At 30.6% G+C, this 13,318-nt stretch overlaps 2 protein-coding genes and 1 pseudogene across 2 annotated transcripts; all 3 read left to right on the forward strand.

The window, feature by feature from the left end:
* The first annotated feature begins 11 nt into the window (after positions 1–11).
* Positions 12–6,117, forward strand: LOC149885382 (uncharacterized). Its single transcript, XM_090096083.1, has 3 exons — positions 12–224; positions 315–474; positions 549–6,117. Exons 1-3 carry the CDS (start codon positions 87–89, stop codon positions 740–742), a joined length of 492 nt encoding a protein of 163 aa, XP_089952209.1. The 5' UTR covers positions 12–86; the 3' UTR covers positions 743–6,117.
* Positions 6,118–6,430: 313 nt separating this feature from the next.
* LOC145195500 (uncharacterized) lies at positions 6,431–8,058 on the forward strand (annotated as a pseudogene).
* Positions 8,059–10,208: 2,150 nt separating this feature from the next.
* Positions 10,209–13,303, forward strand: LOC149885383 (uncharacterized). The gene is made up of 3 exons (XM_090096284.1): positions 10,209–10,594; positions 10,985–12,771; positions 12,852–13,303. The coding sequence occupies exons 1-3, from the start codon at positions 10,506–10,508 to the stop codon at positions 13,223–13,225; spliced, it is 2,250 nt and encodes a 749-aa protein (XP_089952410.1). The 5' UTR covers positions 10,209–10,505; the 3' UTR covers positions 13,226–13,303.
* Positions 13,304–13,318: the final 15 nt, after the last annotated feature.

A 13,318-nucleotide genomic window follows, 5' to 3' on the forward strand; every position in this document is an offset into this window, starting at 1 on the left:
TTCAAAATTCTGCATTAAAATTAGTTTTTGATAAACTTGCAATAATACAGCAAGAAATTTTACACATTTCTCAAGTACAGCAAATTATGTTTAATGCTTTGCAAACATTGGTAACAGTAAAGAAACGCGAACTTCCAGAGTGCATAGAGTTACCAGTTAAAACTCTATTGGAGCTCAAAAATTTAGAAAAAAATCTAGAAAACAAGGATTTAGCTCAAGCTGTTGTAAGATTTTATTTTCAAATTTTATCTGAAATATAAATTACTCAAACTTTATGCACTTCACTTTATACACTGTTCATTCACTCTTTATAGAGTAATCACTTGGGAATGAGAGGAGGTATAAATGTCAGTGACACAGCAAGGCGTATTTTAGAAAAAGTTTTTAACAATGATCTTGCTAAGAAACTCAATTGGGCAGGGCGTTGTAATAAAACTGGTTTGAAAAATTTAAAAATTGTATATTGTATAAAAGGTAAATAAGTGTATTCAGTATACTTCGTATAATCTTTGATTGTCTATTCATGTTATTCAACTTGTTTTGAAGAGCCGCTGTGCAAATTAATAAGTCACTTGATTCAAATGATGTAAGTATCGAAAATGTTATTAAATCATGGTTAAAGTATGCTGGGGATCGCGAAGGTGGAAGGGATGCTCCTGGAAGACGTAATAGAAAAGAAAAATCTATTTATCAACATAATGACATAGATAATGATGATGATGATTGCGGTGATGATAACTGATGTATTTGTATAAAGCTTAACGTAAAGTATTTAAGTTTTACAATGTACGTTTTCACTGTATGTTCCATACAGTACATGTACACAGATTTTGCAAACAATTTACTGGTTGATTTTGTCAATAAGGCTGCTAACCTTTATGGACAAGAGTGTTTAGTTTATAATGTGCATTCATTAGTTCATATAGCATAAGATGTAAAACTTTTAGGACCATTAGATGAATTTAGTAGTTTTCCATATGAAAATATGCTTGGTCAATTAAAAAAACTAATTCGAAAACCTCAAACCCCCATTCAACAATTACTGTGTCGACTTGAAGAAAAACAAATTTTTCATAATAAACAGGAAGATATAAAAAAGATATTTACTAACTTAACAAAAGAGCATTTTGAAGGAATTCTTATAACTCCTGGAGAATTTAATGTAAGACAATATTTACTTTTTTTTAGCTATTATTGGTCGAATTCCAAAATAATTTACCCTGAACCATTGCGAACAGTTACAAAAGCAATCGCTAAGAAAGCAACTATTATTTGTTTTGTTAATCAATTTGATTTTAGTATTTTATAATAATATTTAAAGTTGCTGAATATTATTAACTAAGTATATTAGGAATAAAATTTTGTCGGGAATAAATTTTAATTTCAACAGTTTAAATTTTCAATATTAACACCTCTCAAAATACTCAACTATGGGTTTTAGGAGAAAAAAACTAAAGAATATAATGAAAGCAATTTTTTTTAACACTATTCTTTTGGTCCTATGGGAGTCATTGTCAAATTTACAATTTGTGCTAACATTTGCCATGTTGAAGGTAACAAATCCATTCTATTTAAGGGCAACACGCAGTGGTCATAATTCCCCAATCCCGTATTCTTCCAATGCACCTTTCAACGTGAATTCGAGTTGATCAGAATCTTTTTGTTTTGGACGATTTAATCTTATTCCCTTCATTGCGAAAATCTCTTGTATAAAAAACCTCTGTCACTCATAATCTCATGATCTCTCTCTACAAATAGAATAGTATCGAATTTTTCTGTTAGATCTGAATCCGTGATAGAGCCTGGATATATATCACTAAATAATATACCACCACCGTGTGGTGCTATTCCGATTAGAGCTTTTCCTATTTGTGTGTTCTTATAATTAGAAAACATTAAAGAATTTAGCTCAAAGAAATTGATTTAAAGCCTCCGTTTGATGCACTTTGGAATTTAAACTCCGTTGCATCAATAATTAAATAGGTGAGACCATGTCCAGTTTTAATAAAATTTTTTGGCATCTTTTTTACTAAAAAGCCAGACTCTGGCATTAAATCAATTTCATTGACTATGGTTGACAGAAATATAACCCATCCTATAAATATTGTTTGAGTAGTTGACTTTGATGTATTTAAAACGTATGTCATAACTCCATGATTGAGTCCATGTCGACATGTTGTAAGAACAGATAACAGTTCAGTTGGTAAATCGATTGATCTTGGGTTAATGTTATTCTTGCAGTCAGGATATGGAATTAAGTGAGTATATGGTACAACAGAAATTAAAAGTAAACTAAACTGTTCAACTGAGTGTCCACATAAGTACTTAAAAAACAATTAGCTGGTTAAGTAATTCAGAATATTTAAAATAATTTTTATGTGTATTGTAGATTTTATTTTGTAATTGAAGCAGCTAAATTTGACTTTTTTTTCGTCTCATTTTTTTTTTTAGATTTGATATCTTGAGTAGTGCTGAACTTACCTGTTTCTTATATTTCTTATGTGAAGGCTCTTTTTGTATTGATGAGCATGACAGAATGGTATTTATTTTAACAGGATTACTTTTGTTTAAAGAATCAATAAAAATTTCAGTTACCATTTCGAATTTTTGTTTTGCAACTTTTAAACGACTTTTTATACTGTCACAAGGGTTTTATACTTTTCATATGTTTCTTTAGCTATGGTATATTTTTCTGCTTTTTTGTTACATTGATCTTTAGGAATAACAATATCGGGTAAGATGTTGCACTTTCTCGTCCATTACTCCAATGAGCTGCACAAATGTGACCATGATCCCAATTCATTCCAACTATTTTAAAAAGATTTTTGTATTCGTTCTGAATAGCTTTTACACGTGGAAGGCGATAAAATCCTATTGGTTTCCCATTTGCGTCTTTAGAAGTGAAGTTATTAAGACACAGAGAAAAAGCACATATCCATCTCACCATTAGAACATCTAGGATAGATAAAGCTATTAATTTAAACTTTTTTCTGAATAAAAAACACAAACAGTAAGCTTTGAAATGCGCTAAAAAAGTTTAAACAAAGCAACTATTTTAATTTTATTCCCTACAAATAGACCCAGGCCTCTGACGAGAGCTTGGCTAATAGAAAAATTCAGTGCTTGACAATTATAGAACGTTGACGAAACTGGTGTATCTAGAGTGGTAAGACCTAGCAAAAGTATGAATGCAAAAGGCAAGTGAAAGATTGGTGCTATGACGCCTTAGGAAAAAGGTACTTATTTCAGAATGGTAACTCTGTATCTGCCTCAGGAAAAACAATAGTATCAATCCTCGGGCTTCCTCGCAAAGTTTTGTTAACAACAGACGCTATTGGGGTAGGTAATAGAAGTGATTGGGTTACAGATATAGAATTCAAAAAATTTATGCAAAAAAAAAGGGTTAAAAAGCTGTGTTTAGTTTTACAATTGAAAAGTGTTATTTTGTTTTTCTTTTAGTTATCTCTGCCTTAGAATTATTAATTTTCATACTCGTATCTTAAATAAACAAATCTTAAATAGCCATATATCACAGCTGTGTAATATTGATTCCCGGCGGATATTTATAGTGCCAACATTTACATGGAATAATCTTTAAACATTAAATTACATCGACGGTTCTATCGACTCAAAGATTTCACCAATTTTTTAATATTTTTTGTGTTTTTTTTTTTGAAAACCAAATCCTATACCTCTTAAAAAATCACCCTTTATTTTCAAATTCCCAAAAAAAGTATATATTATAAAACTAATATGTCTTCTTCCTAGTGTTGTATTACCTAACTCAAAGTTTTTAAGGAGAATTATATGATTATAGATGATAACAAAATAAAAGAATGTCCACTTTGATTGCTTTTTGTAAAAAAATGTCTTTTTTCTTACTTCTTGCTTTTCAAACCTTCGTAACTTTTTTAAATTAAACTTTTTACAGCAAAAACTAAACTTTTTCTGAAACTACAATATAAACACTTAGAAAACATCAAAATTATTCACCAGTCATTTTTTGAAGTTAACAATGTATTGAATTAAAAAAGTACTATATTGCACTTAAAAACGTAAAATAGCAGCTGCTACTGATTTCATTTTATTTCTTATCAAACTATGCAGACTATCTGGAGATTACATTGGTAATGACTCTTACTGTAACATCTCTAACAATTAGAATCGACAAAGCATTTTTCACCTAATTTAGGAGAAGACAGGTCAGAAAACCAACCTCCAAAAACATGTAGGAAACGTTATACAGTGATGAGAATTATTTAACAATCTGGAAAAACCTCGATTTTTAGTTTAAGTCACTGGTCACAACCATGCATACTCGAAAGATGCATGTGTTTTGTAAAGAGGTCTGGTAGGAAAAAAAGAAAGCAATGTGGAAGAACACCATTAGGCATAAAAAATATTTATAAAAAGGAGTCAATTAATGAAATCATGAACAGTTTTTAAAGATTTTCTCGTTTACGCTATGAGTCTGTCGAGATAGCTGATAACCAACATAAAGATTTATACATCTCTAGGATTTACAAAAGAAAACTATACAGACCTGTTCTACTTAATAACTGTCAACATTTATTTTGTGCTACATGTATTTTTCCATGTTTAATCGGAAAGTTGGAAAGAGAAACAAAATGCATAAGTTATGTTGTAATCTATCTCTGGGTAGTATCTCAAAAAGCATAAAAATTCAAAATATACTTGAGAAGTTAGTCCTGAAGTGCTCCAATAACACATACAGTAAAAAATTTACTGCAAAAAATCTAAGCAATAAAGTACAGCACGAACAAGTATACAAACAAAATTGAAATATATCACACAACGATTCTGCATCATACAATGATCAATAACAGTTAAAGAGGTTTATAAAACTCATGAGAATAGTGACATTCCTAAAGAGTTAGATTATGCATTTGCTCACTTTGCAAAACAAGAAAAGGCTTCTGGTGGACCTCGGGTTAGATATGTTTAGTTTTAAAGTTAAAATATTTATTTCCAAATAAAAATAAATTAATTACATACGATAAAAAGATAAAACATTTGTCACTCATAGGCTATACAGTTTACCCTGATTCCGAAGTGCTACCGAACATCAATTGAGATTAGCCAGAGAACTATTCGAAGGCGTAAAATAATAGTCATAAAATACATAATGTGACCGGTTGAAGAGCGCTTTTGTTTATCTTATTGTTAGCGTTTTTTTAGAACACAGCCTATTAACTAGTGCGAACTGTTTGTAAAGAAAGACTCGTTTAAGAATAATATTTACAAAAACTTTGTTGATTTATCCTTAATTTTTGCAAATGCCTGGTGCTAAATGTTAAGTTTTCGGTTGTAGTACTTCTCGAGGAAATAAAGTTGTTTCACTGTTTAAGATACCATCCGCCGATGATGATTTCAACAAAGAATGGAGAAAAAAATTTACACACATTATAATTAAAGATAAAGAAATTGACGAAAGCCTAAAGACCCAAATAAAAAACTATATATTGTTTAATTGCGAAAAGCATTACGTGGCTAACATGTTAATTGTCAATCCAAATAAAACTACTCTCAAGCCTGGTTCACTACCTACATTAAATCTTCCAGTTAAAAGCTTTTAATTGCCATGCCCCTCTTCATGTTTGTTTACTCCATAAGCACGAGGATCAGCTTCTTCTATATCCCTAAAGAGATCAGCTTTTCCTACTATATCAGATGAAGCAGTTAATAGTAAGTCATGTAAGTGTTTTATGGAATTGGTTAAACGTATTAGCTTTCAAAAACTTGACTGGGATATAAATGCTAGTGAAATATTTTTAAAATTGAGTAAGATGGATGATAACCACACTGTTCTGAAGTACGAAATTTACATTGATGATAGTCTCTCATTTACTATTCGTATACTTTTATAGCTTCTACCAGATAATCATGAAATATATTTGCGATTAAAAAGATCAATGTTTAATCATTGTTTATAAACTTAACTGGTTTGGAAACTCGGCGTTTTGAGTAAAAAAAACTCATTAAAGTGAATGCTGTGATCACGTGACATTGACGGTGCACAGCCAAAAAATAAGGAGATTTAGCAAATGCGACGCGTACGAATGTTTTCTCAGTGAAAACCCTAAAAGTAGCCTGGTGACAAGTAATTTGACGCGTATTAAATTTATACGTCCCGTTCTCAACTTCAAACCTTCAGTTTTCACGTTGTTTACAGTACGTTAAAAATGGCAGAATATTTTGTGGACAAAAAGTAAGTTATATAATTCAAACATTAAAAAAAACAATGCTTATCGTTTTAAAGTATTCTACTTTTTAAAATATAAGCTGAGTATATTATATTTATTAATATTTTTATTTATATTTATTTTTTAACGTTTTTTCTACCAAGTTAAAGTTTTTAGTAAATATTTTTAGGTTATCCATGCAATGAGATGATGAAAAAGACATTCTCATGTTAAGAGAAATAGCTGGAAATGGAATTCTTTTACACAAACAAGGAAGTAGAGAGCGCGGACAAGGGTGGTCCGCTGTTGCAGATGTGATTAACACTTTTGATATTTTTCCATGTGTTGCCACGCCTCGAGGTGTACGTGAAAGATTTATGATTTTGTTAAGAAAGTATAAAGCAAATTGGCCGCCATATTTGTTTACGATTTTTGAGCGCGCGTTTCACAACAAATGCTAAATCGTGGAAGTTACACGACGCGCTGATAGCGCAACGCCGTTGTCAAATAATGCCCGCGTCTCGTTGCTAAATCTCCTTAATAACTGCAGAGAGAGAAGACGTGACTTTTTTTGTAATAGTGACCTTATAATCCTATTGGAAAACTTTGAAAAAGATAGTGAACTTCAAAGTTATACTGAAGCTATTTTCGAAGATGCAAGTATTTTTTCCTAGTAAGCTAAAAAAGTGAAAAGTGTTTCTTTATGTAAATCATTTACGTAACATAAACAAACATTTGTTTTAAGGTTTTTTATTAGCGATCAAATAAAGTGAAAGATAAGCGATTGAATAATTGATTATATTTTGTTTTTTAAACATATATCTTAAAAATGTTTTTAGTTCAGCCCTGGATCCTTCCCATGTAATGTATGTGTTAAAGTTTTTAGAAGTAAAGGAGGGCTGAAATTGCATATCTCTAAAAAGCTTCCAAACAATATTATTGTTGATTAACCTGCTAATAATCCAAATTTTAACACCGAGATTTTGTTCTCACTACTAAAAAAAAGTGACTTGCAAGATTATAGAAAGCTCAATCTATGGTGATGAAATAATTGAAGTTGTTAAAAAATTTAAGATTGACCAGATGAAAGATGAGATTCAGTTTGGTAGAATAACTGAAAGTTGTAGTAAAATTTCTCTAAAAAGTTTAAATGAGTTTTATGCTGATTATTTTGGCAAAATAGTAATCAACAGTAGGCAATTTTTTTGGCAAAATAGTAGGCAACAGTAGACTTGATGATAGCATAGCATCTTATTATAGGGCTTATATATCTAGTTTCAATGATAAAAGGACGTTAAGTAGACAAACAATATGTGAAAGGGAATAGTATAGCTTGCAATATCTAGGAGGTTACTGTATCCACAAATTAAAAAATCCAACTTTTTCGAACAAATAATGACACTGCTATACAACAAGCAATATCAGTAATAAAAAGCTGCCAACCTAAAACAAAAAATATTCCAGACCAAAAACTTATCAATGCTCTTAGCCGTGGAGGACTCACTGGTATAACAATTGAGTTTGAGCAAATATTAGTTATAGCAGAAAAAGCATTTTGTTAATATACAGAACAGTCAGAATTAATTAAAAGCATAGGCATAGATTTCTTGACAAAAAAAACATTACATGATCATGATATAGATGAATATTATAAGGTTATTCTTAAAAGCTGTTATTTAAAAATTGAAAAGATTTTAAAAAACCTACATTGTGTTCAATACTGAGATTATATTTTAGAGTTCGAAGTCATTCATTTGCCAAACACATTGTTAATAAACACAAAGCAATAAAAAAAACAGAACTATCTAAAAAAGGATTACGTGCTAATATGAAACAACCATATATACTGAAAGACAAATTTTATATATATATATATATATATATATATATATATATATATATATATATATATATATAAATATTAGTTTTATAAAAGCTTTGAATACAAATAGTAAATGTAATATAAGTAGTGTGTAAATCATGTTTTTTTCTCTTTCTCTTTGGTATAAGATCTTTAGACACATTTATCCAAGACTTTTTTTTAATATAAGAGCCTCTAGTATTTCCAGTGTTAAGGGAAACACTTCTTTGGATGCGTATTGCATAAGCATTTTATCCAAACTGTCTAGCATCAGGGTTATCTAAATGTCGCCCTGTTTGTCTTCGAGCACTGAAATATTTCTCTAATCGATCTTGACAAAATCTTTTAGTAACTACATAAGACATACCCTCTGCTAACAGAAACCTTGTAACTTCCACAATTGAGCCTTCAAGAGTCTGATGTAAAATGAACATTTTGACTTTAGCCTCATAAGAGCATTGACAACTAGAAGCATTGTCTACTCTTTCATCTATTGATCTTATCCAATCTTTGAAATAATCCAAAAAATCATTTAAAAGGAAATTAAGTCGTAAATCATTTTGGTCTGTGTATTTTTGAAGGAAAGGGTGTATATTAATTTTATGTTCTTCAAGATCTACTGTTAACACAATCAAAAAAAATCTCTTTTTGTTCCACAATTCCAAAGATACTCAAAACAGATGCTACGGTTTGACTTAATTTGTTTAGCTAGTTTTAAAGTCATAGCAGAGTAAGAGTTTAAGTGTATGCGCTCATTAGTTAACTTAGACATAAGTTTTAAAATATTGTCTAAATCTTCCTAATAGAATTGAGTAATGTGCTGCCACAAATCACTTATAAATAACACTGATCAACAAAAAAAAACTTTCGGAAAATATCTTGGAAACCAACACTTGTTTTAAGACAAGTAAGACATGCTGATTACAAATATAGAAACCGTTTGTCTCTATCACCCACCGTTGTTGAGATATTTGGCATTGACCATTTATATATGTTTAATATTGTATCAAAGCAAACAACTCGCAGGCAAGATACAGTAAAGCATATGTCGCTGAATAGAGTACTACTTAACATAAATACACATAGTTTAAGATATAATACACTTGTAAAATACATAGATATAACGTAAAGTTCCTTAAATTAAAAGTTAGTTTGGTTTGAATTTCTTGGCTGTAGACTTGCGTTTGTGCTGACAATTTGGCATGTTGCGCTGAAGCATCCAGCAATAGTCGGCTAAAATTGCTGCACTCCATCGGCCTTGATAGCGTGACTCCATCACCGAGATGTCCTGATGGAAACGTTCACCATGTTCATCACTAACAGAACCTAGGTTTTCTGGAAAGAAGTCGAGATGTGAGTCGAGAAGATGAATCGTGAGGGACATGTTACAACCCATTAACTTGTACGCACTAATGCACTTCTGCACAATATTTACATAGTCAGGAGATTTATTATTTCCAAGGAAATTGGCTACAACAGACTTAAATGCCAACCATGCTTTTTTTTTCAGTTCTGCTGAGTAAATCTTCGAAGTGACTGTCTGCTATGATCTTCCTTATTTGTGGACCTATGAATACACCTTCTTTCACTTTGGCCTAACTCAACTCTGGAAACTTGTTGCATAGGTACCGAAAAGCATCTGAGTTTTTGTCTAGTGCCTTCACGAAGTTTTTCATGAGCCCCAGCTTTATATGAAGTGGAGGCATAAGAACTTTTTCACGCTCAACCAATGGCACACGCAGGACGTTTTTACTACCTAGCTCCATTTTATCTCTAATGGGCCAATTCTTATTTATATAGTGGTGCTTCCTATCTCTGCTGTCCCACTCGCAGATAAAGCAGCAGTACTTGGTGTACCCTGTCTGCATTCCCATGAGAATAGTGATCACTTTTAAATCACCACACATATTCCAATTGTAATCGCGATAGCAAACTTTTTCAAGAAGTAGCGACATGGGTTCGTACGTATCTTTTAGATTAGTAGAATAACCAACCGGTACTGATGCATACACGTTTCCATTGTGTAATAATACAGCCTTCAAACTTGCCTTGGAGGAATCAATAAATAGACGCCATGCTTCAGTCTTATGTTCTACACCGAGGCTTGACATAAGACCTTGGATGCCAGTGCAGTAGCATACACTGTTACGGAAAAAGGTGTCCGTGTCTGAAAAAAAAGGTGTTAGTGTAAAAAGGTGTTGATAATATGAACGCGAACACCTATATTGGTGTTTATGTTAACGTAATAGGTGTTGAAGACAAAAAATTACAAACTGTTTAGAAAGTAGGTGTTAGCGTTAAAAAAAAGGTGTCCACGTAAAAAGGTGTCGACGTCGACACCTTTTTAAACATAAAGCTTTAAAAGTAAATTCTTAGGGCGAACGAAGAAAAAGCTTATTTTGGAATAAAATATTTGTCATTTGGCGCGAAAAATATTTGCAATGGCTTTTCCTTGTGTCAAGTGTTCATTTAGATGCAAATCCGTTGGCAATTTGCTATCTCACTATCATCGAATCCATTATGGACAAAAGTACTTTAACTTTTCATCATTTACATAAAAAATATACACACATGCACATACATGTAAAAATTAAAAAGTTATTATCTAATTGAAAGCTATATACATATATATATATATATATATATATATATATATATATATATATATATATATATATATATATATATATATATACATATATATAGCTTTCAATTGAAAGTTATATATATATTATATATATATATATATATCTTTCAATTGAAAGTTATATATATATATATATATATATATATATATATATATATATATATATATATATATATATTATATATATATATATATATATATAAGTTACAAACTTTTATACATTCAATTGTCAAACATTAGTTATAACATTTTAATTTTTGTAATTTTTTTTAGAATACCGTGCCATTTTTGTTCTGCTGAATTTAAAAACTATGTAGTTGCTAAAAATCATGTTTATAGAAGGCATCAAGATGAACGACAACATAATATTTTACAGAATCAGATTGAATCACCTATTCAATTGGATTTGCCAGTTCGTATTGAGACAAAGTTATGTGACAAAAATGCAGACCAGTCCACTGATATATTTGACATGTTTGATGAGATAAAAAAGTTTTTTATGATAACTATGAATTATCATTTGCTTTCTGAAAATACATCAAAAAAGTTACTTTTGCTACACGGTGATTCAGTTAAAGCTATATTGGGTGACGTATGTAGCTCATTTAAAAGTTTTTTGCAACAGGCTGGCATATCAATTCACAACCCATATGCCCAATCTTTCTTGTGTAAACTTCAAAGAGACAACAGTATTGATTTGTGTTTATCACATTGCACGAGTCCAGATAAGTTTGATAGTTATTTAGGTGAATTGGGTCATGTAAAAGCAGTGAAAGTTACTGTTGGTGAGGATTTTTTTTATCATGTGCCACTAGGAGAAAACCTAAAAAGTATTCTTAAGGGTCAAATAATTTTGCACCCGGACTCTTTATCTTTTTCAAAATCAAACTACTTTCAAAGTTCTATCCTGCCATTTTCAGATCCAGCCAAAACAGTATACATTGGTTTGTATTCTGATGAGTTAGAGGTATGTAACCCAATAGGTACCAGTAGGGGTATACATAAAATATCAGCCATTTATTTTTCTATTTTAAACCAAAACAATAATGGATCTAAAATGAGCAACTATCATTTAGCTTCATTGTGCAATTTTAAAGTGGTTAAAAAAATTACACTCAATGAGTTTTTTAAGCCAATTATTGATGACTTGTTCAACTTATTATTTAATACATTTTTTGTAAATGATGAAGAATATCATGTTATTGCATGTTTTATGGCTGCTGACAATTTAACAGCTCATCCGCTTCTTGGTTTGCAATCACATTTTCATAGTGGATACATATGTAGACATTGTTACTTCTGTGTTAGACAGGAAAACACAAATGTATTTCAAAGAACTCACGAATCTTATATTGTTGATAGTACAAAACAACAACATGGATGTTTGGAGTTATCTCCGTTTTTACACTTACCGTATGTATTTTTACCTGCATTTTTCCCAAGTGATTTCATGCATGATTTTTTAGAAGGAATAAGCCATGTTGTAGTTTCAACATTTTTGAATCACTACATGGCCAAGCGAAAACTAACATTGATTGGTATGAATTTATTGCTAAGAGATGTAAAATTGCCAGTGAATTTAATATTGACGTCAACTTATATGACATCAAAGCTGGCACTTACTGCTAGTGAAATGCTAACCATTTCATTGTGTTTGCCATTGTTTCTTTTTGATAATTTCTATGATGAAGATGCACCTTATTGGGATATGATGATTATCCATTGTGAAATTTTATTGATTTTAAATAGCCGTTGTAATGAACATATTGAATCGTTGTATTTTCTTATTCCACAACTTATTAACTATATCAAAACATTATATAATGGCACAAGAGTAGCAGCAAAGCTTCATTTCATCACTCACTATCCTGACCTTTCAAGCTACATGGGAACAATGAAAACTTTCTGGTGCATGCGTTTTGAACAACGGCATCAGATTTTTAAAAAGCTAGTCAGAGTTAGTCATCAATTCAAAAACCCTATATATTCATTTTCAAAAAGGTTTCAAATGCATGAAACTTGTAGACGTCTACTTGAAAGGACTAATGATATTGTTCCAGGTAAGCTGCAATCATAGTAATTGAATAATCACATATTTGTTTATTTTCATGCAATATTATACAAATATTTTATTTTTCAGGATCTATCTCATATGCAAAGATATCTCTTCGTCATGCTCAAGAAGTACTTCTTGAACCGTTTAAACCATATTTGAACACAATTTTTCATATAGAAAAATTAACAGTCCAGGGAAAACAGTTGACAGTATCTTCTTATTTGATTCTAAGCGAAGAAAAAGCTGTTAAAATAAATTATTTGATGTCTATTAACAATGTTTGGTATGCAATGTGCCAAGAAATAGCAATATCATTTTTTCCTTTGGTTAACTCATATGTTGTAGAGCATCATAAAAACTCATTTTCTTTACTTGACATTTTTTCTCTTAAATCAAGTGCATCTAAATCTGTTGAAATAAAAGAAAAAGAGTTTATTGTCCGATTATTTATCATATGAATATTTTTCATGAGTTGTTATTTCTGCCTTTTATGTTTATAATTTATTTTATTCAAAATTAAACAAAACTAGTAACTATGTAATGTCACTTTT

This window comes from Hydra viridissima, unplaced genomic scaffold (assembly GCF_058129835.1).
Source record: "Hydra viridissima isolate aposymbiotic clone 2 unplaced genomic scaffold, HvirCarnegie_v1 scaffold_8, whole genome shotgun sequence".
Classification (NCBI taxonomy): domain Eukaryota; kingdom Metazoa; phylum Cnidaria; class Hydrozoa; order Anthoathecata; family Hydridae; genus Hydra; species Hydra viridissima.

Excerpts from the sequence above, each read along its gene's own strand:
- LOC149885382 (XM_090096083.1), top strand. The coding sequence starts at position 87 with ATGTTTAATGCTTTGCAAACATTGGTAACAGTAAAGAAACGCGAACTT. Across the intron at positions 225-314 it reads AGGATTTAGCTCAAGCTGTT|AGTAATCACTTGGGAATGAG; the intron begins GTAAGATTTTAT and ends CACTCTTTATAG. Across the intron at positions 475-548 it reads AATTGTATATTGTATAAAAG|CCGCTGTGCAAATTAATAAG; the intron begins GTAAATAAGTGT and ends TGTTTTGAAGAG.
- LOC149885383 (XM_090096284.1), top strand. The coding sequence starts at position 10,506 with ATGGCTTTTCCTTGTGTCAAGTGTTCATTTAGATGCAAATCCGTTGGC. Across the intron at positions 10,595-10,984 it reads CGAATCCATTATGGACAAAA|AATACCGTGCCATTTTTGTT; the intron begins GTACTTTAACTT and ends AATTTTTTTTAG. Across the intron at positions 12,772-12,851 it reads GACTAATGATATTGTTCCAG|GATCTATCTCATATGCAAAG; the intron begins GTAAGCTGCAAT and ends TTTATTTTTCAG.